Genomic DNA, 24,429 nt, shown 5'->3' on the forward strand with positions numbered 1-24,429 from the left:
TAACCAAACACAGAGTAGCTCTCGTGGCTCGTCGTCGGATCTTTGGTGATGACAAAACGACGCCACCGTATCAGTTGCTATCGTCTCGATTGAACATGCATCGACAAATATGGTTTCAGTGTTCCGTGTCTTGCGGAGTGGGTGTCCAGTATCGAGAAGTTCTTTGCGTTGCAAGGACGAACAAAGAATTAGTCGTGTCGCCGGCGAGCAATTGCAACGGTTCGAGGCCAGCAAACGAACAAGTATGCAGAGCGAGCGCGTGTACACCGACATGGTTCACCTCGAACTGGTCGAAGGTAAATCGCCAGAGTCGAGTCGGGCGCGTAGATTTACGATCGCTCGACCACCGTGACTTTTTGACTTTGCGATATAAATACCCATATAAATATGGATATAAATACCAACACGGTTTTTCAGTGCTCGGTGACATGCGGCACCGGAGTGCAAACCAGACTGGTTCGTTGTATTCTCGAGGGTGTCAGCAACTCGAATTGCGAGGATGTTGCGAAACCTAGCGGCCACCAGCAGTGCAGTTTGGATCCGTGTAAAAAGGATCCTTCGTCGTCGAGCAAACCACCGAAAAGTAAGCTTTTTGGTCCTTCGTATTTCATTCGGTTCGTATTGCAACGTGTGTTAACGAATCCATAAATTGTTGACAATTTCAGAAGCTTACGAGGCGTCGTCGGAGTGCGTCGACAAGCATCCAAATTGTGCGTTGGTCATGAAGAACGGTCTGTGCCGCATCAAGTACTACAAGTATTCGTGCTGTCGGTGTCGTGAATAGTCGTTCAGCGGCGAGAACAAGCCACCGTTTCAGGCAGGTCCACCCCACCATGGTCGCGGCCGTTTTGTGTTCGATTAAACTCGTTGCTTTCCTCCCTTAGCTAAATGTAAACGGGGAAACTTGAACGGGGGATTTTAGCGACCAATAAGACTGTGACAAAGGAACGACCCTATTACATGTATAATTTTATTTAACGCGATAACAAGCTAACCCCGCGTAACTTTATTCCTTCTGTTATCTTATTCCGACGCGGCACGTTGAGGAAGAACGATTATTTAATTGCCCGTAAAAATGCAGAAAATAGGTGAAAATTCGCTAGTACAGAAGAATCAACTAGTCGTTGGAGAATAAAGGAGTGCCGAGGGCGTTTGTAAATGGAACGCCAGACAGCATGATGCGTCTGTGCACCAGAAACTCGTATCGTACGGCATGTATGCACGTGTGTTGCGTGTGTAGATATCTCTCAGTGTGACCGCGTGAACAGCCAGCTGCAGGGGCGTAATTTTGTCAATGCATCGATCTTGGCCCCGCACTCCAATTCCGCCGTGTTCGACCAAGACCGATGACACCGATAATTCGACTTCGAAATCTCGAGTCGTGCGTTTAGAACGAGAGCGAAGCAAACGTTTCTAAAGCAAAAGCATGTGAGCATCGATAAAGGCTATGGACGGGGGAAGTTGCTATCGAATTTTTCCGAAATCCTGCGATACCGTAGATTTAGTAGGGACCGATAAATACGCTCGATCGTCGGCAAGGAACGAGGGATTATCATTGTTACGCCCCTGGATGAGTTGCGGTCCCATTTGCATGCGCGTTCCACGTGAAACCTGTACGCCCATGTATCCATTTAGGTAAACCTGCGAGCTTGTGCCTGGACAAGCGTGCGTGGACACGCGAAACGAAACGAGCTCCGAGCGAGTACACGAGCTGCCTGCGGTGTCTCCGCGAAAAGAAGAAGCAAAACGTGTCGATCGATACGACTGCATGTGCTCTCGATGTACTACGATAGGTAGGCTGTATTAGTTGCAAAACTTTATTTATGTGCCCGTATAGACTATTTGTACCACGATGGATGCAGGCCGCGGGTAATTTCTGTTATCTGAGCATTTAATTAACATATCGAATCGAATGAATCTGGCGATTTTGATTTACGAACCCGACTTATTAACAAATTCATCCGCGACAAGGACAGCACGGCAACTCCGAACCGGAAGCACGTCGACATCCTTTCCCCTCGTTAACGTTCCTGTCTCGAGGAACGAGTTCGAGAAACGCGTTCGATCTCTAGGAAAATATTTCACCTCGGGCTAACCACGAAAAAGTATCAAGACGTTCGTGTATTCGTCGTTCTATGTGGTCGATGTCAACTGATTCGCCTGTTCTTAATATGCGAGCATAGTCGTAGGATATTAACTATAGCAATGGTATTGAATCAAATATACGCTTGTCTCTGTGTAGAAAGTATAAAGTCACTGGTATACTGTATACGTAGAATCGAATTTAATTTTCGTCGTCCCTGGTAGAAGTCGCGAGAGGTTTTCGACGTATTATTAATCGATGAATTAATCGCGCGTACAAACACCTTTATAAGATATATGAACGTTGAGTTAATCTTAAGTAGGTAACGTTTTCAAACGATTAACGGAAACCTCGTGAAAACTGCGTGGGCAATCAATTCTCAGTGTCAATTAAATCGCATTCCGGTTTGCCTTCTCAACATCAAGGAAATCTGCGGACACCGTACCATACTCCGAGCCCGCTTTGTGTCTCTCGAGAAGCTGTTCTAATTTCTGTTGCAATTCGTTTCAATAAACTTTCCGTTTTTCCTTGTATCGTTTATTTAATTTACACCGACACAGGCTGATTCACAGGTAAGTGTCGATTACCCGAATTATTTTAGACGAGGTAGAATTTTCTATTCTTCTCGTTCGTTCGGTTCTTTTCCATTTTACTTTCCATTTCCTTTTTTCTTTTTCTTCTTTTTGTTCATTTGCTAGTCTTCGTTTGTTATACGCACGTTGTAGCTACCGATCCGAAATACGTGTACTGCATGCGTGTACGAAACAGTTCCGCAAGGTCTAATTACAGACTTATTACCGATTCAACAAAACGCATCTAATTACATGGTTGGTAATGACTTTCGTGCCAGATTGGAGAAAACTTGCTCAACCGAACGTCAGCTCTTACAGTAGATCTGTATACCTATAACTGTACCGTATCCCGTTTACTATTTGAGTATTAATATTTATGGCTGTGACGCGCACCATGAATGGTAAATGTACGTGTCTCGGCGAAGGGCATCTCCCTACCTACGGTATGTTATTTAAATGGCCAGCAAGTGCTGACTTGTGTTGCAAGGATAGGAATAGAAAAGGAGTAGTCGAGCAACATTGAAAAAAAATAAAAAGTTTCAAGTACCTTACGATGTGGGCATGCGTTTCGTAGAGATACAAGCGGTGTATACATTTCACCATGTAACGTACTCACACGAGCATTACGTTTGTCTCTACACTTAGAAACGATCACTTGCACAAATCGAAACCGATTCTAGCTATCGAAGGATCGTTGGATTAATAGGATAGCAGCGTAGTTAAAATTCATTTTCGAAAGGCTGTTTTTACATTTCCTTCTAGTAGATTTTTCAAATATATACATATATATATATTTTCTTACGCGATTGCTTTAACCAAAAGTACACTTGGATCTATGAAAGTAAACGTAGAAATCTAAGCTGTGATTCATTTTCCATCTCGCGATATTTTGCGTCTACTTTCGATCACCTTTCAGTAAATAAAGGTATGTTTATTGTATTATCACATTCGCTCGAGACGTATAGAGCTCGCCAGCAAATGTGACCTCGTCAAAGACTGTGATATAATCGTAGTCTCTTGCAGGAGTGAAGTACAACGAAGAATAATTAACAATGGTTTGTCGGTGTAAGGAACTGCCGCGGACCGAGCGCCAGTTCCTCATCGTAAATGTGTATTCTATGATATTCAAAGAACATTGTCTATAACATGAGAAGTTTTCATCAATTTTAACCCCCTAATTCTTAATGTTTTAAATCTTTACTAAAGCCTATTGAGAACAATATCTATTACGTCGAGTACATTTATCACTATTGTTAAAACAGTCGGAGGGGCAATTTTATGGAAACTTCTTCCCGATGGTTTATCATTGTATCTGTTGTAGAGATGTGTAAAGGAAAAATGGAGAGTATAGACTGATCGGCAAAATTCAATGTTGTACAGTGTACATCGTACATGGATGTTACGTGTTTAAACGTGGATGTAATTTCGGATATTATTCCCAATAATCGGATACATGTATATTATACACCTGACGTTGCTCAAAAGGACCTTGAAAATCCGAAATGACAAAATATTAAAAATCGAGCTTATACTTTACGAAAATACCGAATCAGATTGGTAACCGAATTGAAAAGTTTGTCTGAAATGTCTAGCAAATAAGATACATTCTTCGCGTAATTGTTATTAACCGAATCTCAATTTTTCGGAAATATATTATTCCTGTGTTGGCAAACAAGATTTTGTGTTTGTTCAATAAAAAGAAAGAAAAGATAAAACTATGAAAATCCGATTTTTTGAAACAATATCAGCAAACAAGCTGTCACGATAAGAATTATATCAGTGGTTTTCATGCGCAATCGTGAATCATCAATCACATTTTTATCGTATTAAAGATAAAAGTTTATTATAAATTTATAATAATACACAACATATAAATATATCTAGTATATAAAAAACAAGTTAAAAAAACAATATATATATAATATATATAAATACGAGTGCTATGAAAAATACTAATATCAGCTGTTAAGTTTTGATATATATTTGACATTTTTTCAAGCAAAATGTAAAAAATGTTTGAAACATTTTCAAGTCGCATATGGTCGCAATGACAATGATTAATTGTTCATGGATACACCTTTACCGGTCCATCGTTCTTTCAATTCTACTTTCAGTCCCAGGTCCCTCAAAGCCGCCTTCACGTCACTTTCGACCTTAGAACCGTGTAGTTTAAGGGCACTTGTCAAGACGTCTTCTATACCATGAGTAATAAATTCTGAACATTCTGCCTTATTTCGTACAGACATATTGCGTATAGCCCAAGCAGCTTGTTTCAACAGAGTCACGCTTTTAGGATAAGCTTTCATCGCGTCTACGATTACAAGCGGCGCTCCACAATCGTAAAACACACCAGCGTTTGAGGGACACCTCAGTGTTAATGCGGAAATGCATGCAAGTCCTGCGGTCACTACACACTCAGATTCCTATGACGTGATCAACGTTTCAATACAACGATCTAAACTAATTACTGGACAACGTGTTTCATTAAAAGCAACGTCAGAAAAATGCAAACTTACTCTCATTCTACTGATAGCAGAAACAATCAAAGGGCCACAGCCTGATGTTATAATATGAGACTTTACATCGTCATTTCCAGCTAAGGCTTTCAACAATTTTAAGGCTTGCCAATTTAATTTCTCCGAATCCGGATGATCGATCATAACATCTATGACAAATTTTAGCCCTCCTGCATCTTCTACTTCCTGACAAAATTCGTTCCGCACGATTAGCGCCGCTAAAGTTATCATTAAGTCACCCACGACCCCTTTATCTTTCTTATATCCTATATACAATAAAATACAATGTTAAAACTTCATGTACATAATTATTTCTAAACACAGGAACGATTAAATGCTATTTACTTGGTAACAACCCAGTAAGGACATTGAGGGCTCCTTTTGCAATAACACTTGCATGCTCATGAGCTTTTCCATATTCGTGTCTAATATCATCATCTAACACCAAGGCTCTAATTACAGCACAAGCATCTCTTAACTCGGGTCCAGACGTATCATCACGAATCAATATTTTTTTAAGCTTGTTAAAGATATCCGCATTAAAAATACCTTGTCTATTAAGCTCGTGTTTTATACAACATTCTCTTATCCACCGTAAAAGTAATTGTAATGTTGAAATATCTGCATATCTATCTAAAATCCTAACAAATGGAACGATGAAATAATGTACAGATGAAGAACTATTACCCATTATATCTGATCATAACTAATAATAACTTCTTACTGTATTTGCAAGGCTATTCCCTCATCATTCAGCAAGTCTGGATTACCATTCATTAATGAAGTAATAGCTTTCAATGCCGATTTTATGATAGTAGCATTATTAAGACAGGCTTTCATTAATTTTATTAAAGTATTATATGCCCCCTTCTTTCCAGCATATATTCTACGTGCAATATCTTTGTCTAATTCATTTCTCAATTTGTCTAATGTATGATGAACATTTTCATAATTCTGATCTTCTATAGCATTATTAATTTGACTTAAAGAAGATACGATTAATTCGCTATCATCATTGAGAATTAAATCTTTAATGATGTTGCTCAAGTCTACACCCTATAAAAATAGAGGTGATAAAAACAACCATGTACTTATGTAACATGTGCTAGATTATTTGAATTCTAGTATTCTTGCACATCATACTCTGAAATGTACAATCAATTCAGTGTAATAAAGATTGACATTTATATGGTAGTTAGCTACTACCATACTATACTAATAAGTATGAAAAGACATTTATTAATTCCAAACAATATAAAAATAATATAAGTTTGATCTTATTATCGTACAATCACTACCTATGAAACACAATTAATTCAATGGAAAATATGCCTTTAACATAATAGTATAGATGCACTATTTGTTTAAGCTTAAACTACAATTTCAAGAACTTCTATGTATTAAATAACATTAAAATTTTAATTATTCTTCTGAATGACACATTATACAATTTGCAGTAGACTTCATAACAAATGAACGAGCGCTTTTCACAAATCTCTAAGTTATAAAAACAGAAATAAACAAATCTGAATACCTGAGCTTCGAATTGTTTTACCGCGTCTTCTATAGCTTCTTTAGGACTCATCGAAAATTGCTCCATATTTTCGTTAACAACTTCATCGTAAGTTTCCTGAGTAATTACGCGAACCATTGCTATACCTTTGTTCACCGTGTCCTGAATCTCTATATTAGGAAATGAATGCTGTCTTGCGAGAATACGATATGTGTTATCCTTATCCACGTGAGAGCAAAAAGACAAATGTCAATCTGATCGTGTTCTGTAATACGTTATACTGAATAATACACCTATCACGATCGGATCGCAGAATGGTGGGGGTAAATCTAGGGACCCTAAGATACTACTTTTGCTTTATTAAAATAAAGTAAAATATTTTACCTTCGTTAAAATAGAGTAAACTATATTTATCCTATTCACATTATAAAACTGCGTGTTTTACAATAAGTTGTTTCGATATTATCTTAATGAAAGAAACGTGAAAGCGGCTTACAAATAATTTTATTCAATAATTAATATTAATTCATTTACTATATCTTTGATTAACATTAATTGAAGAAATGATTTTCGAATGTAAACGATAGATTCACCAACATACTAGACAATATAAAAAATATACATATATAAAAATGAGAGCAAATAAAATGAGAGCGTATCCAGCTTAATACATCACAGATATGATTAAGTGTCAGTTTAATACTTTTGGCGCAAGCTTTCAATACTGTGAAATTATATATATGTATATGTATGTACATATTCATTTGCAACCTGTTCATTCTTAACAGAAATAAAATTATTTATGTTTGTTACTAAAATATATTTAAATGATCGACGTAATGGAGGTAAAGAGGATTGAAAATAAATTTGAACCAGTGGGTTTCTCATCCTGGTAAAACATAAGCAATGATTGATTGCAGCGCCCTCAGCTGCTTAGCCTGGCCTAACCGTGTTCGTACGTGTTGCGATCGAGGGAAACAATTCTTTGTCACTTACTATTTGATCCTTCCAAGTTTTCTCGTCGATCTGTTGGTAGCCGGAATTGAAAACCTCAAGAATTCGATGTACCGAAGTGCGAAGGTATTGTTTCTGACGTTTATCGGCTACACGATACCTATATTGTCAAGTCTCGTTCTCGCATCCCCACCGATAGCTCCGCTGAGTTTCTTGCCCGTAAGAAGCCTAATCTTTTTCGAATCACTTTTGGGCGTTGTGTTTTTCATTGTGCTAACAACGCGACGATTTTTACGTGCATCTGAAAAGTGAATGCTTTATTAGAGCTCAAGAAGCATTGCTCTTACGATTATTTACTTATCACGCGTGTAAACTTCGCTATGCTCCATTCATCATCAAAGGCGTGCACTATACAATTTTGTACGTATAAAAGTCGCCATGTGATCAAAATGAATTGTGATATTTACAAATTAATTTTTTAGTGCAACACAGCAACGAGTTTCATAAAATTATAACATTTCATTGATTATAACTTGGCCACTTTTAAACGCTACGTACTCCATTCACGTCATTCGTTGAATAGATATTATGTTTTTCGTATTTTCCATTCGCAATTTCCATCATAAAAAGTTAATTTGTGTATTCTTTGTAAAGATTATCACAGTATTTTTGATTTAATAGATATTTTAGTATATATTATTTAATGTAATTGTAATGTTTTCACATATTGAAAAATACATTGGTTTATAAAGTGTAGCTATGATATTTTATGAATTTATCTGTAGAGAATTGCGCAAAGAATCTCATAAATATTATTTCTGTTTCAGAAATAGCATTAGGCTTGAAGAGGCAATAGTGGATATGACACGGCATGAAATAAATGTTCATTCGAAGAAAGAGGTATACTTGAACTGTGGATCTCCACAAAAGAAATACGAGAAAGAATGATAAAATCATGATACATCACATTGTCATGCATGACTAGTTATCATTGTGTTCATATCAAGTTACTTGGATAAATTTTGTGTGTCCAGAGGAGCCGACACTCAAAGTACCATAGTTCATCATTTACATTGCTATACATATATATATATATACATATATATACATATATACACATATATATATATATACATATATTATATATATTTATCAAACAAGATTTTTAAATATAATTCTATACATACACGTGAGTAGCCTTAAAAAAGAGTTACTGTAAGTTTTTAATAATTCGGGTGCTGTTTGACATATAATCAACAAAAAAATCAAATTTATAAAATGAAAAAAATCACTTTTTAAATGATGCTCAAACTGCTACAAATACTTTTAACTAGTGTACATCGATTATTGAATAAGAATCTGTTCTGACACAATCAGTGGTATAAATAAAGTCAGATAAAAATGTATCAAGTCTAAGAAGAGGATGCACAACGGTCAGAAGAGATTATGTTCTGTGATTATAGTGTTGTGCAAAATTATTTGTGTTTACATACAATGTATGACTGACAAATGAGTTAATTCTAATATATTTTTCCATGGAGAAAATAATATGTTAATGTGATCGTTTCTGAATAAACTTCGGATAACGCTCCGTTTTCGAGGAAAGAGAAACGGTGCTCGTGATTGTGTGAGCAACAGGAGACCTAAGAGCAAGACTTTGTACCGGTATGAAAATTTTTCAGATTTTAAGATCTCAAATTTATAAAATCGAATGATTAAAACAACGAACGTTTTATTTTCAGACGTTGGAGGTACACGCGAGGAAGTCCTAATGCTGAAAGGAAACTTATCACCGTACTTAGACACTCATAATGAAGAAGAGTCGTCTTATGTAACCCTCAGCAATAGGCCATTTGGTATTTGATAATTTCTAATTGCAATAAGTATAAAGTACTTAAAATATGTACTAATTCGTCATTTTTGTTGCAGTATATGTAGCCGAGTCTTCTAATACAAAACCCAAGAGTAATCACGTCCTCATAGATATATATTTTTTAACCCCTATCCTTTGTAAGCATTGTAAGTATCACAGTATTCTGTGAGCTACATCTTTTTTTACAATTATATTTATTTTTTTACTGATTGTTATAGGTGACGATTATGTTTGGGGCACTGGAAGAGTAGGAGTTAAGTGTAAAGGTGAGTCCTTTTAATATTTTTTTACGATAAATATTACTGCAATAGTAATTCAAATTTAAAGGATTACCTTGCAATTCGTTCGTGTCATACGTAGATCCGAAAGAAATTTGTTTACGATTTGATTCGATCGAACAAACACGTTTAAACCCGTAAAAAAACCGAAACATTTCGAACCGATGCGAACATGGAATTTCAACTAATGGTTTTCACGAGATTCGCAAGAAAAGCTATTATCGAGATATCGATAATTTTTTGAATGTGATTCGTGAATTATAAGTGGTACCGACCGCGCAAAGAAATTCGCAACATGATCGTCCTCTTCAAAGACAAATCGCGTGCGCCGATAACGCAGTTTATCGTCGTTTCTTCGATCACCGTCGAGGGCGGCAGCGTAGCATAGTAACACATGCAGTCGCGGTGATTTCAAGTGGCGTACTATCGTGTCCCCCTTCACCTTACCTCGCTTCGTTTCCAGCTCAGCCGGCAGTTTCTTTTCTGAAACTCCACAACCCTCTCCTGTCCCTCTTGTTCCCCACCACTGACGTTTTGCCATCGTACGACTCAGGAACGTATCTACTGTCTACTGAGCTTTGTCCCTATGCCGCTTAAATATATAAAATTTCTTAAGTATTCGCCAAACCACCGCCATTATGCTCGTTTGCATTCGATCGATACTATTTAACGACTATTAATAATTCTACTAGCTTTGTCATTTAATATGCTGATTGCAAAGAGAGAAACAGATAGCGTACTATTATCCCCCACCTCCTGCTCTTTGATTATACTCTCTTATTATAACGATTGCATTTTAAAATAACTTTTACTGCTATTTCGGTCCTTGACATCGGAGAATCTCCTGTTCCTGGTACTCTTCCCGATACAGATGTGCATCGACTTCGATGAAAATGACATCGAATGAATTTCCGCGATGCGTCATATCCCTCGCGATAAGTCCAGAATTATTTCATGATAATTCGGGCATCTTTGGCGGGCGTGTATGCCGAATATAGACGAGGCTCGCCACGAATACGTGGAAGATACAAAATTAGCGAGCAGAGAGATAGAAGAGCACAGAGGTTTTCTTCGGGTCGTTCCTTGCGAACGTATATTGGCGTATAGGCCAGCCAGCAGCAGATATCATAGGCTGGCAACTGTGCAAACGAAATTACTTACGTTTCATTGGATTTCACGCTCGGAAAAGGAAACTACCGTGCGGCGATCACGTAGCAGACAAGCGTGCGAGGCGAGTGCTTTTTCACTCAGTCGCATTAGCACGAAATCGTACGAAAGAAAGCAGAAATCCGAGATGTAGTTGATGTGATGCGCTCACGTGTAGAATGGTCGTTTTGCACGCTCCTAGGCGGCGTGTTACTCCTTGTCGTAATCAGGCGAGTATCAACCAGGCCTCCCGTGGTTAATCATTGAAAATCTGTGCATTCGATTACCGGGGTCACCTAACCGCGATGTTCAAGTACTCCTACGTGCTTCTCAGCGCGTTTGTTCCGCGTCCGATATCCACGCTTTTCCTTAGTGAAAACTGGAATAAGGAGAACAGAGAGAGGAAAGGAAAAGTCGTACCACTATAAAACGGTTTTTTTTCTTGTCCCTAAGACACGTTTCTGAACGTCTACACCCTTCCATGACCTACGTTCCGCTCGATACGTCCTTGCAACTCCGATTTAGCACGTTGGATTTCACGGACACCTGATGACTGTTCGCTTTTACGATTAGCTTTTTTTTTTTTTTTTTTTTTTCTTGGGAACGATTAACCCTGGAATACTATAGCGGGGTTCTGCATTCTTTACTAGTGTTGGATTTGGCTATTTTTAAAAGATAAAAGTCCTTTATCGTTTATATTTTTTTTAGTAATTTTGTTGTATTAAGATTTTTATCATGCGCGTGGAATTGTTTGAAACGGTTGTCGTCGTGTTAAGAAAATGCTGTTTTTACATATTTTCATGATTAGACTGTATATAATTCACTCGTATAGCGTTAACTGGATTGTGTATGGATGTAATATCGCAGGGTTAACATTGCTACATTATATTCTATATAAAGTCGTACGTGATTCATAAGCAGACGCGTGTAGCAGAGAAAGAGACGAAAATAGAGCATTTCTAAATAACAGATGGAACGATCATCTCAAAGTATAATTTTTTTAATTCAATAGAGAAAAAGGAAACAGGAGTGAAAGTCCGTGCAATCGCATAGTTATGGTAGAAACTAAGCGCGGGAAAAAAGCGTAGACTGGAAAGAAGCAGGATGAAAGAGTCGCATCAAAGTATACTCTCGTATAGTCTGAAATAAGAGGACTGTGGACCGTAGATTATTCAGTTCGCAAATATACTTCCATTCTTTATATGAAACGGTGACTTTTTCGTTTTGTCGTTGAAAAGGAACGCGTTCGCTTCAGAGTCACCGAACAAAAATTCAGAGAATCTGACTAAAAAATTCCTCGAAATTCCTTTCTTTCTTCTACTCGAGAAGAAATTTTCGTCGACTTTGGTTGAAAGTTATGCGGGGCAGCGTTTTCGTGGCTCTCGCGACTTTCGATTCGCAGGAAAATCCGCAAGTGCATTTTCACGAAAATAATTCCTGATCGCAATTAGAATTGTTCCGCGTACGCGATCTTTCCCGGTACAGTTGGTTTGCCAAATTGTTGGTGCGCTTCTTAGAAAAACGGGACCCAGATGTATTTTAATTAGAATATATCGTAATGAGACGATATCGAAATTATTCTATTCATCGACGAGCGTTGTTCAGGTACGTGCCACTTAACGTCCATATCGTGGCTTTCTTTGCGCATCGATCTGCTCGTAAAATTAAACTCGTGCGTCATTCGTGATCGACGCTTTCGAAATTCATCGACGTTTAGGACCTGTCTTTTTTTGAGTGGCGCCAGCGGTTGAAATTTTGCTCGCGTAAAAAACGTTTGCCGTCTGATATTTTCGTCGGTGATACTCTTCGACTATGCGCGACGAGCTAGAATAGATTATAAAAACGGAGAATCATCGTCCGGCAGAAAGTAAAGTCTTATCGAAACGAAGATGGTACACGCGTTAAGGTTAAAGAGGAGTGATGCTTAAGTGCGATTCAACGATGCGTTTCACTTCTCTCGGTCGACAAAGCGGGAGAAAACGATGAGGCACCGAGTTGTTTCGAAGGACAATCGAACGGGGTCAAAAGTCCTTCTGTTGCTACGTGAAACGAACGAAGCCATGGAAACGAGCTCGTCGCGCAAGCGCTTCGCCCTTCCGCCGCTTTCCCCCCTTTTTTCCTCGATTTCCGGCTTCCCCGGTTCGTGTCTCCCTTCCCCTCTGCCCGAGCAGATACACGAGTTTTTCCACTTTTTAACCATACCGAACGACGAATCGACGCGTATCGAAATTTTTCGTTCTCGGCAACGAACCGAACGAAAAAGAATCTTTTCTTGTTGCTCGATGTTTCCGGCGATGCGACGAAAACCTCGCTCTCTCGTGGATTCGTGCTGTCGAACCTAGGCGCGTTCGAACGTTCGTGGCTCGTTACTCGTCCAGGTACTTACATTCCCTCCTCTAATTTGTATTCGATTCATCTCTGGAGAACGCCCTGCACATTCTTATCGACGAGGGAACATTTAACTTCCGTATTTGTTGCTGGTAAGCAGCGATGCATCGTTTTGCTATGCGGCAAAGATACGAGAGCCTCTCGATAGCGGCAGGATCGTCGACGATCTTAATCGACCACGATCGTCAGACGCGTACGAAAGGGTCAGTGGAAAGTGTCTTTTCTACGTTCGTCGCTCGATGTCGGGCCCGATGATTGTTCCGTAGCCTGTGGCCTTAATTGAATGATTTCGATCCGAACGACCTCGAACCCTCCCTCGCCCGTTCCATTTACACGGCCGATCCGAATGCACTTTGACTGTGAAACGGAAGCCTCTCGCACCCGCTACAGTTATGCTACGAGTATCATCCGGTTAAGTTTAAACGGTCGTGTCTTACGCGTTTACGTAGGGGATCGTCGAAGAGATACACGCGTTCGTCTCCAGGCGTTTCCAGCGGCCCTCGTAAATAACTGAGTAAATAATTCGAATAAATAATTACCGGTATCAAAGTGAGCGGTTTACGTATCACCACGCTATTTATCTGGAATAGCCGAATACACGCGTGGAACCGCTGCATCGAGTCACGTAGAGATTCCTGTATCCTGAAGTTCGTGACGCGTTGTCCAAGAGTCGGGAAACTCGAAAGTGAATTCCATGGTGGGGAAAAGCAGCGGTTGTCGAAGTTACACGTAAGCCAACGACGCATAACAAGTCCTTCCGTATGTATAGAAGGCGTGCTTTGACTCGGTCTCGAGTGCGCGGATACGTACTGCCTACTTACGTACGTGCACCGGCGCTCGTACACGAGCTTCTCGTATCAGGTCGGTCGATTAAACTAAAATTAACTCGTCCACCTCGAACAGGCGAGTTCCCTCTTTCGGAGCACCTTCGAGCACCATGCGGATCATTCGTGTCTCGGTGCTTAGCCGCTCTCCGCTCTGTCTTCTTGACTTTTTCTTTTTCTTCTCGCATTTTGAATTTCAGCCACGCATTTTCTCAATGCATCCGTCTCTTTTAACGGACGGCGAAGCTGTTTCTCTGGACGGATTCGCAACGCGGTCCACCTAAGTAATTCTTTGTGTTTTTCTACTCGACCAAGTTTTTCGATCGTGCAACGCGCAGTTACCGGCTTTTTTCTTTCTGCCTGTTGGCGTTGCGCGAGAGAAAGGAGCGGTCGTTGCACGAGCCGGAGTTCGGGCATTTTTGTAGGATTCCCTCGCTAGGAGTTTCTTCGTTCAGCTTTTACGGTTTCGCTGAGAAAACCTTTACTCGACTTGCAGCCGTTTACTCCTCTACCTACCTGGTTCTTCGTGTTCTTTATTTTCATAGCTCGTCGATCTTTTGCCTCCACTTCGAGTTCGAGATCGTTTCTTGCCAGATTCGCAGCATCGTTCGCCGTTTTTTCTCTCGCTCACCCCACGGTTAACCTCGAGTATCGGCGAGTATGCGACACCGGTCGCGAACAGCGTTATACTTTTCGCTATTCACGTTATGCGAACGGTGCGAGAAAGTCACGCGGTCGCGCGGCAATTGAAATTGATGGATGAAGGAAACGCGTTGACTCGCCGCTTCTAATAAACGTGGCCGTTGCAATAATTTTCGACCGTAATAAGTTTCGATAGCGCCAGATAGCTCGAGCACACGCCTATCGTTCTTCTTTCGCCGCGGTTCAACCCTCTCTTCGCCCTGCTGACACAATACGATTCATTCATCATCCTTTTGTTCCATTTTTTGATACGCTTCCAGCGGTCTTGGCGCATAACCGATTTACAATATATACATATTTATGAGCGGAATATTTGTATAGCTGGAAACAGTCGGCCACAGTTATTCGAGCAATGTTCCAACTAGACTCGCGGAAGTCGTGGATAAAACTAGAACTCCCTATCTCGTCGTGTTCCTCGAGTTTTTTTACCACGCGATATCGAGATTCAACTGGCGCGCGCGCGCACGGATACGCTTCCTCCCTCGCTCTTCGCTCTACGCTAAAATTAATGTATTCAAATTGACCACGGGAGAATAAATGGCTCGCTCGGCTTTATCCGATCTTAAAGGATAAACGGAACTGACGCTTCGTAAAATACAAGACGCGTTGTTAGTTGGCAATCGCTAATGAATTGCATCGCTTTCGGTATAACGACGCGTGTTCCCGTTCCATACGGATCGACGTGTCTCTATTTTCTCGTGTAACATGTAAATTACGCGGTAGACAGACGCGCGAGACAGTGGAGAAGACGGAAAACAAGGCGATAGGAAACGATCACGCGTGCTTATTTTCTCTATAGTACCAATCGTTGCGTGACCATTCCGATTAGGCTACCGACTGTATTTCGGCGATTGTTATATCTACGTGTAGCCGTGTACACGTGCACACACACACGGCACCGGGATGCACGCAATGGAGCTGCATTGATTCGCAGATATAGAAGCCCCCAGGCTCAGGGCGGAGGTCATGGGTAATGGAGTGCACCGTCACGTTGCTATGGGAAATTCAGGATTACCGGGGTAAACGATGGAGCCGACACGAGGAGAATAGGACATATTTCGCGAGTTTCCTAGTTTACGGGTGACAAGGGTCGCTGATGGTGTTCTCGTTGAATTAAAACGCCGGTATTTATGCGGACCAGACTCCAGCCCGTCAATTTCGTCTTGCGAGGAAATCTCGACGGGTCGACGATACATCTTCTTGCCCGATATGTTTCCAAGAGATGTTCGCTTGGAATTTCGAAGAAAATCCTCGTGAAAATAATTCCGTTTCGAAAATAGAATCGACGATTTATCTTTCGAGCTTCTCGCAAAGATACATACATATGTACATGCCGAGATGATTAAACCGAAGGACGAGTGCACGCGATTCGCGTTCGCGGATCGAGCACGTACGTTTCCTAGCGGTCACTTTCCGTTCGGTGATTACGTTCGTTTGTTAATTATTACCGTGCAAGCACCCGCAATTTTGTCGATTACGTACCGCTGTAACGTAACTCGTCTCATTACCGAGAATCTGCTGCCTGCGCTTCCTCCTATTTTCCTATATGTCATTGTTCGCGATTCCTTGAATCGAAACTGAACAATTAAGGAGGGAAAGACCGAAGTTTCTCTCTCGCTCTCTGTTCTCTCGCTTTGATTTCTACTTGAAGACGTTTTCAACGTTATAATGGAAACGTCGGCGTATCCCGACCGAACGTAGAATGTGCGTATAAGAGGAAAAAAAAAGAGAACAACACGATATCAAGCATGAATCCGTTTATACGAATCAATTTACATGGTTAAGTAATCGATGGAATCGACTTGCCGTTGCTTTGATCGCTGCTTTTCCCCCAGTGTGCAGCTCTCTGTTGGAATTATTTTGCGCGTTAACTCTTTCGATATGCGCGCGTACGACGACGCGCGAGACGACGAAAGTATCAGCCAGTCAAAGAGCGGAATAAAAAACGAGTTACCGGCACTCTCGTATTATACGGGTGCAGCAGAGCGTGTCTTCGTCACGTTGCCGTATTTAAACATTGACGGAAGCAAAAGGGAGCACGCGTTGCATTATACGAATCGACGCGATCGACCGATTTTACAAGCATGCGAAACGGCTGTTTCCATCCCTAGCATCTGTCCATATTAAGCCGCTTTGTTTGTATATACGCGCCCATCTACTTACTTACGTTGCTGGGGAAAAGTTCGAGTACTCGTGGTCGATGAGATTCGACATCGACGATTCTTTATTATTTATCTTTAATAAATATGCTCTTTATCGTATCGATAAATATTTCTTGAGCCGTCCCGAACAGTCGATAGTGCCCCCAGCGAGCCCCCCTGTGTCGGTTCAGTACAATGCCGCGTATTGTTATCGCGATGTCCATTTAAATACTCACAACGACTCGCGACTAATCGAACTAGAGCGCCGTGAAAAAAGTTCTTCATTTTGTTTATATCGCTCGATACCGCGACCATGCACGGTCGCCAAGATAAGATTTGTATGCAGAAAGTGACGACAAAGTTCTCTTTGTAATCGGGTATCGGCGTGTTCGTGTGCGTGTGCACGTGCTAACGCGTGACGATCCATCGCGCGCAAGCTTATGATGATCCCTTCGACCATCGTTGTCTTCGAACCGATCGATCGATCGATCGATCGATCTACCATCGGTGCCTACATTAAGGATGCCGCTTTTATTCGCGATCACGATCTGGGAGGTTGTTCGGGGCGTGTCGTTTAGGCGTTTAGACCACGCGTATAATTCTGTTCTCGGTGCGTTTCCTCCCATCTGGCTAAGCGAGTTTTTGTCGTAGCTTTTATTTCAGCAGCTACGAGACTCGAGCCGCGCATAGTTGAAAGTTATCAAGCAAGGTTCGCGCAATAGAGATATTTAATAACGTGCGTGGAGCGCGCGTGAAAAGCGCGCCGCGCCTCTTTCGACCTGATTTAAAACATACCACCGGCTCGCGCCAAAAGGAAACGCGATTCTTGCCGCAACATCGACAACGTCGGATATCTAAGGATTTCTTCGCTCTCACGATGCACACCTACCAACGTGAAATCGAGAATGCCTCTTAAAACGTTCTCTCGCCTCTCGGTCTAATCCACGCTAGGAAAATCTACTGGAACGGAACGCCATATCGTTCATCGTTCTCTTGGATGCACCAGAAATACTTTTTAGTTTTTAAGATCCATTAACATCGTTGCTCCGCAAATCGCACGTCTATCCCGCTTGACGTATCCGTATCCTATAGAAGATACTAAATACTAAATTCAACGAAAAGAAAATAAAAACAAAAATATTTCGTGCGTTTCCGGAACAGAACGAAAACGTTGAAAATATCGGTAAACCAGAGAAACGATTATGGACCCGTCGATTGAAATTTAATCCCTCTCCCTCGTAGCTGTACGACGAGTAGAAAGGGTCTATCATTTGGCTTTCCGATGGGGAATCGATCGGTCCTTTTGTGCCTAAAATGCAGGGCGAAGGGTTGGTACGGCGTTGGTACTGTGACCTTGAACAGGATACCCGGAGCAGGGCGCATGCGCGGCCGAATTCGATCATCCCACGTCCGGGGATTCTTGTATCGCACCACCTCTCCCCGCGTGTCCCCTCTTTTACCATGGAAAGTCGCTTTTCACTTTCACGTCCCTTTCTTCCCTTTCAAGTACACGCGCGGCCCTTTCATGTGACTCGAGTAGCGGGAGGCCCTTGGTGCGCGCGAGAGCACGTGCGTACGCACTTGAGCGTATCGCATGCAGCGCTTTCACGATAAGAGCGAGAGTAAAGACTGATCGTAAAGAATGAAATCTTATTCTAGTATCGTCAGCATTGACATTTACGACGCGGGAAAAGGGGACGGGATTTTCGATTCGTCTCCTCCTTGTCTCCGATTCTCGGGCATGGAAGAGAGAAGTTTAGAGTCACGTCTCTCCATCCCCCTCTTTTCACCAAAGGATTTTCGCCCATTGAATTTCCGTGGAGGCGAATAAGTTTATCCCGAGGCCCGATTCGTTTTATCACCGATTTATTTTTACGCGTTCGAGTCGATGGAATTTTTACCTATTCCGGATCTTTGAGTCATCAAACGGAGGATCTACGTTCGACGCGAACGATCACGGGGAATTGAACGTTTTGCAAACAAGACACGTGGCTTTCAACGGTACACGACATCGGTCCAGCTCGATTTAGTCACGAACGACAGCGCGAATGGTGTCTCTACTTTTTTTTCAAGCGTGACTTTTATATCAGCTATTTAATCGGGATCTTTATTCCATCGTCTGCCTAGAAACTGCAGATACGCTCGCTCCGAGACTTTATCGCAGCTGGTCCTAGATAAGAATAAGCCCGAGTTGACAGACCGATTGTAATTCGATGATAATTTTTAATTAATCGTTCGAACGTATTCCGAACGTACTGTGCGCTAAGTCGACGATTACTTTATACTGTAAGAGAGAAATAAAAAAGAAAGGAGGAAACTAAACGAACGAAGATTAAATTGCGTGGACAATCTTGGTTTTACTTGATAAAAGTCGTCAACCTTTGTCACCGATCAGACTGTAGAATTTCGATAATGTTCAGCCCACCCGTGTATTAGCTTTAATCGATAATCCAACGGAAAAATCGTGCGCTCCGTGGAACGGAAGTCTGTTTCCACTCGAAGCGAAATAAGACGAGATCCCGCGAGCGTGAGAAGCGTGTAAGCCGAGAGTAGAGAATGGTCGAGGAATTTCCACGAAGCCTCTTCGATCGCTCGGCAAGCCCGGGGTCCGGTAGTCGTTATGTACATTGGTGGCTCGCATAAAGGCCACGGAAAGAGCCGAAACGAGACGGAAGGGACCGAAGTGTAACGCCGACGGTCGAGCACGAGCAACCCTCGGCAGGCTGCGACTGCTATGGCTATTGACCGAACTTGGCGGACCGGCCGGTCAGCTGTGCGCCGAGCCGCCGGAGATATTTTCTCTGGCAGGAAATCGTCAGCGTAGATGTATGATTCGCGGCCGGTGGCAACGGCAAAGAAAAGCCTGCCGGAGAGAACGGAGTCGTCGAGTGTGTCGGACGAGATCCGTGGAAAAGTTTGACGCTTCGGCAACGATCGGCGAATGTGGAAAGGCAGAAGAAACCCAGAGAGACGATATCGGACAGCTAGACAGAGAGTCCGTGCCAAGTATCGTAGTATGTGACCGGTGATTGGACAAGAAATTCGTGGTGCGACTTAACGCTGTGTGTACTTCGGGAAATCATCAAAGAACACTGACTGATCTCTCGCGACTTTGGCGACCGCGATCGAGTGAAAGCCGAAAACTTGGAAACGTTCTCCTTATGCTTGTGAATGATGGAATAAACTTGCACGGAGTAGGAGGACGTCGGTGTGTCACGAAAAAGAGCAGAAGAAATATAGAGGAGAAAAAGGGGAAGAAGTTGTAGACTTGGCCCGCGGTTGGTAGTCGGCACGTAGACCGGCTGTACTCGGCCAGCAGACGAGTGTGAAACAGAGAAGTGGAAGAGAGCAAGGGAACGAAACGAAACGCGAGAGAAAGAAACAATAGTAGCGAGGGTAGAAAAAGAGAGGGCGACGAAAAGAGTGAAGGAACGAACGGTGGTCGGGAAAGAGAAAGAGTATATCGCAGAGGAAAAAGACAGACGTATAGATAGGTGTCGTGCACATACGTGCAGAAAGTGACGTGTGTACCGTCGTCGTGTGTGCAGGTGTGCGCGTGGTGCAGGCTGCCGGTGCAAAAAGTGCAGTGCCCAGTGGACTTTTCCATCTCGTGCGTGCACTGTTTCTGCGAGTAGGCACGTATATGCCGGTGTTCCGGTGTGGACTGATCGGAGAACGAATAGGACGGTAAGAGAGTTCGATACTATGGTTTTCTTATGCCAGAAGCTCGATTAATGAAAGAAAAGTCTCGTTCCAAGTGCATCGTAGCTTTTCGCAGTATTGTCGAAATTCGGCTGTGTCATTTTGTAGGAATTGGAAAATCGAGAAGCAAGAATCTTTTAGTATCGATTTAAAAAGCCTACTTGAATCGTTTGTCTCGACAGAACGGTCTATCAAGGAGAAAAGGATATACGTGTGGCGAGAAAAGAAACGAGGTAATAAGATCGTCCGTGACGAACTGCTTTACCGACAGACCCGTTGACTCACTGTTGGTAAGGTGGCTCCATAGTGATCTATCGACGAGGAAGAACGCCAGGCAGACCGAGGAGACGCAGCAGTCGCGGATTACTGGTGGTCGTGATAAGGGCAACCGCGGATGTGTTCCGTTTTGTGATCGACGATCTTTGCGCGGATCGTTTGAATCGACGTCTATTGTTTATTACACAAAGAACGAAGAATATGGAAACGTTGTTAATTGGTTTTATCGTACGGTCGATGACCGACTGTGAGAATTAAAAAAGGAAGAGAAGTCGCCAGATTCTCGCGCAACGTTACGTGTGACTTGGTGAACTCATGAGATTAGCTGAGCACGTTTCTACCATGAACGACCGCTCCTCTGTTCGTCCCTCGCCGCAACTCGAGAACTACTTTGTAACTATATCTAACTCGTCTTGAATTAACGCACGCTATCAAGACGGCAGACAGAAGCCGGTTGTTTTACCGCAATTAACGACGACGATCGAAGGTTACGAAGATTCAGAGCACCAACAACGTCCTTTTTTTCACGCTCTCTATCTCTCCATCTCGATCTTGAAAAGGCAGTGATCGATTTCCCACGGGAGACTAAGAGGTTAGAAGAAGCAACACGAAAGGAGCAACAAAGCAACGAATAAACGTTAACGGGCACGTTTGCTTCGGCAGGCAGAAATAATCGGAGATCGAGGCGCGCGCATGTCGTTGGATCCGCGACCGATTCGATCTGAAGCGTGCGCGAGCAGAAAATCTTGTTCGACCGCATTGGTAAAATAATTCGATCTAATTGACGAAGGGAACCGCTTTAAGGTCATCTGGACTTGCTCTCTCGAATAACCCACGAGGATCTCTCTTCTCTCGTCTATACAGGCTCGCGGGACTACGTTGAAAATCGTTCGGTGTCGTTGCTTGACGAAACCGGTTTCGTTCGGCTCGGCGAATCTCGGCGTTTATACAAAGGTCGTGTGTGCGCGCACGAGAGAGAGTGGTAGGAGTGAGATTTATGGAAAACGAATTTACACGAGGTCACACCCACGGGAGCGACTCTCTCTCTCTCTCTCTCTCTCTGTTTTTTTTATTTTCTCTTCTTTATCTGTGGTGTCCATCTATTTCCACTTGGAGAGTATATTAATAATAAAGGACGAAGTTGAGGAATGCAGCTCGATTCACGTCATTGGATCACGTCGTTGGATCACGTCGACCGAGAAGAGGTTACCCATTGGAAATTCGACGGACCTTCTCTCCCTCCTTTACGCTCTCTATCTCTTTTCATGCTAATAACGAGTGGAATCTTTCCTTCTCAAAGATATCGACGTGTTCGACGATAAGCTAACCATCGAATACGAAACGACACGTTTCTCCGCAGCTGATTGGCAATTAACATTGCGGCGATTGGACGGAGCCGGTTTCCAGCGACGACTAGAAGAAGCCCTTCGAATAGAACACAGAGAAAATCGAGGATCGCGTGTTATCGTTTGGCTGTGAGAAAAAAGAAGGGACATACCGGCGAATCGACGAGTCACGACCTACTCTACTACTACGTCTGTCTCGGACGAATATCCGATCGCTGAATTGCTCTCTGCCGCGTCTCTGAAAAAGAAAACGAAAGAAAAGAAGAAAGTGTGCAGCGCAGCTCGATCACGGCTGCGTTGGTGGCGGCGACATGCGAATGACCTTGAAACGCGACTCGACCGAAGCGATCACGTTTTTAACACGCGAGAATCTGACAACGACTACGAGAACGTACCGTCCCGGAGGGCAGTGGAGACAGGAGAGTAAGTAAAATAAGTAGTTTGTGTGCGTTCCGTGAGACGGAACCGAAAGGCGGAACCTCGAGAGGAAACCTCGCCAGAGGCAGACGAGGCGAACGCGAAGGCGACGATGACGGGCGACTCGCGTCGATCGAGGGAGGCTCAGGACTCGCCGGAAAGTAACAACTCGAAATCGACAGCCTCAGTGGAACCGTTTAATAAAACCTAGTCGTGGCTGGAGCTTTGATGATCGTGATAGGCCTCAGCGATGAAGCGGGCGTCGAGTGCATCCGCCGCAGCTGCTGCGACCGCTGCTGCCTCGCAGGTGCAGCCTGCGGTCAGCTTACACGGCAGGATACACGATCTCTTTAGCCCGATAACGACGGCGAGCTACGCGGACAAGGAGGAATACGAGAAGCTCGCCGAAACCAAGTTCAGGACCGACACGACCAAAGTATTGCCCAAGGGAAACCCGAACGATGACACTAAAGCTAAATCCACGGCCATGTCGCGGCTCTTAGCCGTCGATTCTGACAATTACATGCTTCGCAAAGGCGCTACCTCGGCGAACGCCGCCGTCGCCTCGACGTCCGCCGTCTCCGCGACGATCGTGCCGCCAACCTCGGTACCGAACGCCTCCACCTCGATCGCCCCGAATCTGCAACTACATCCCAGACAGATACAACCGCCACGTAATTTTCACGCCAACCTTCTCGCCATTAACAGCAACGGAGCCTACGGTGATCTTCAAAGTACCATTACGATCAGCGCAGCGACGAGTCCCGCCAACTCCACCAAATCTCTGCCCATCAACGAGCCATCGTCACCCCCAGAACCAGTCAGACCTAAAGGAAGTGCCGCGTTGTCCTTGCTCAAACGATACTCCGTTAACCAGCAACAAACCCACTCTGTCAATAATACCACTTCCTCCTCTTGTTCCGCAAATTTCACGAACGTTCCCGTAATCCGAAAACAACAAGTTTTCAAGTCATCGTTGACCGCCTTTGTGGACGACTTTCGATCCGATCCAACGTTGAAAAGCACGTCGAAGGAATTGGCGGAAAGTTCAGAGGAATTCGCGCGTCTTTGGCCGAGCGGGCTATTTCCTTGCGCGAGAACAGCGTCGTTCCATCAATATCTGTGTTCGTGCGAGAATCTTCTGCGGCAACAAAACGGCGAAACGTCGATGAACGGTGTCGCGTACGATCTAGTGACAGAGAATGGCGTCTATTCGAATTCAATCGGTCACGAGGGCTTTGGCGGTGATAGCGCGCAGCGTACCCTTGACAAGGGCACTGGAGCCGGCCGTGAGCCGGCTGCTATGCGTAATCTATGCTGTTGCATGTGCGGTTCTCTATGTCCTCCAGAGTGCCATGCGTGCTTCCACGTGGTCTGCTCGGAGCACAGCGGGCAGCACCTCTGCCAATGGAGTAGCAAGGGTCACGCGCTACCGGGCCAGGTTCTCGACAAGGACAAGGTCAGTACGATCTTTTGTTTTCCCGCTTCAACTACATTTCTTTTTTATGCTTTTTATCTCTTTTCTCTTTCTGTTCCTTTTGTTGCCAACACGTGACGAACGTCGCTGATAAATCACCGGTCGAAGTAAAGTTGCTCTTATCCGTGAACAAACATCACGCTACACGTTCAAACGTTTTTTTTTTTTTTTTGGCACGGATGTCTATCGTTTGAAAGAGAAAGTTAAGAAGCAAAGGATGT

General features: G+C 43.1%; 3 protein-coding genes and 1 long non-coding RNA gene across 11 annotated transcripts in view; 2 read left to right on the forward strand and 2 right to left on the reverse strand.

Annotated features, from left to right (window-relative positions):
* LOC138182279 (thrombospondin type-1 domain-containing protein 4) overlaps positions 1–2,614 on the forward strand; it is a 39,742-nt gene extending 37,128 nt beyond the window's left edge. For all 3 annotated transcript variants that reach the window (XM_069117949.1, XM_069117951.1, XM_069117948.1), the window contains 3 exons: positions 120–296; positions 418–583; positions 666–2,614. In XM_069117949.1, coding sequence (XP_068974050.1) covers positions 120–296; positions 418–583; positions 666–784 — 462 coding nt within the window. In that variant the 3' untranslated portion in view covers positions 785–2,614. The remainder of the gene's footprint in view (positions 1–119; positions 297–417; positions 584–665) is intronic.
* Positions 2,615–4,465: 1,851 nt separating this feature from the next.
* On the reverse strand, positions 4,466–6,969 carry LOC138182280 (armadillo repeat-containing protein 6 homolog). The gene is made up of 5 exons (XM_069117952.1): positions 6,706–6,969; positions 5,896–6,227; positions 5,517–5,812; positions 5,172–5,437; positions 4,466–5,078 (listed from the first exon to the last, which is right to left on the reverse strand). Exons 1-5 carry the CDS (start codon positions 6,820–6,822, stop codon positions 4,713–4,715), a joined length of 1,377 nt encoding a protein of 458 aa, XP_068974053.1. The 5' UTR covers positions 6,823–6,969; the 3' UTR covers positions 4,466–4,712.
* A 790-nt stretch (positions 6,970–7,759) lies between these two features.
* LOC138182669 (uncharacterized) overlaps positions 7,760–24,429 on the reverse strand; it is a 37,649-nt gene continuing 20,979 nt past the window's right edge. The window contains exons 2-3 of one of the 2 annotated variants that reach the window (XR_011173847.1): positions 10,237–11,314; positions 7,760–7,939 (exon numbers count right to left, since the gene is read on the reverse strand). This is a non-coding gene — a long non-coding RNA (uncharacterized LOC138182669). Of the gene's footprint in view, positions 7,940–9,844; positions 11,315–24,429 lie in introns of both variants that reach the window. The other variant, XR_011173846.1, reaches the window with a different exon arrangement.
* Pi3K21B (phosphatidylinositol 3-kinase regulatory subunit alpha) overlaps positions 9,386–24,429 on the forward strand; it is a 33,959-nt gene continuing 18,915 nt past the window's right edge. For 2 of the 5 annotated variants that reach the window (XR_011173845.1, XM_069118695.1), the window contains exon 1: positions 19,131–24,190. Coding sequence is in view for 4 of the 5 variants with exons in the window: in XM_069118695.1 (XP_068974796.1) it covers positions 22,982–24,190 (1,209 nt within the window). In the remaining variant the exon portion in view is untranslated. Of the gene's footprint in view, positions 9,495–9,567; positions 9,658–9,729; positions 9,778–19,127; positions 24,191–24,429 lie in introns of those variants that run through there. The other 3 variants (XM_069118698.1, XM_069118696.1, XM_069118697.1) reach the window with 3 other exon arrangements.

This window comes from Bombus flavifrons, chromosome 8, assembly GCF_040668555.2.
Source record: "Bombus flavifrons isolate JBK064 chromosome 8, iyBomFlav1_principal, whole genome shotgun sequence".
NCBI classification, from domain to species: domain Eukaryota; kingdom Metazoa; phylum Arthropoda; class Insecta; order Hymenoptera; family Apidae; genus Bombus; species Bombus flavifrons.

What these genes read in the sequence shown, in the direction of transcription:
- LOC138182280 (XM_069117952.1), bottom strand. Translation starts at nt 6,822, where the DNA reads ATGGTTCGCGTAATTACTCAGGAAACTTACGATGAAGTTGTTAACGAA. An exon ending in GGAATAGCCTTGCAAATACA is followed by an intron (nt 5,813 to 5,895) that starts GTAAGAAGTTAT and finishes TCCATTTGTTAG; the next exon opens with GATTTTAGATAGATATGCAG. An exon ending in CCTTACTGGGTTGTTACCAA is followed by an intron (nt 5,438 to 5,516) that starts GTAAATAGCATT and finishes TATTGTATATAG; the next exon opens with GATATAAGAAAGATAAAGGG.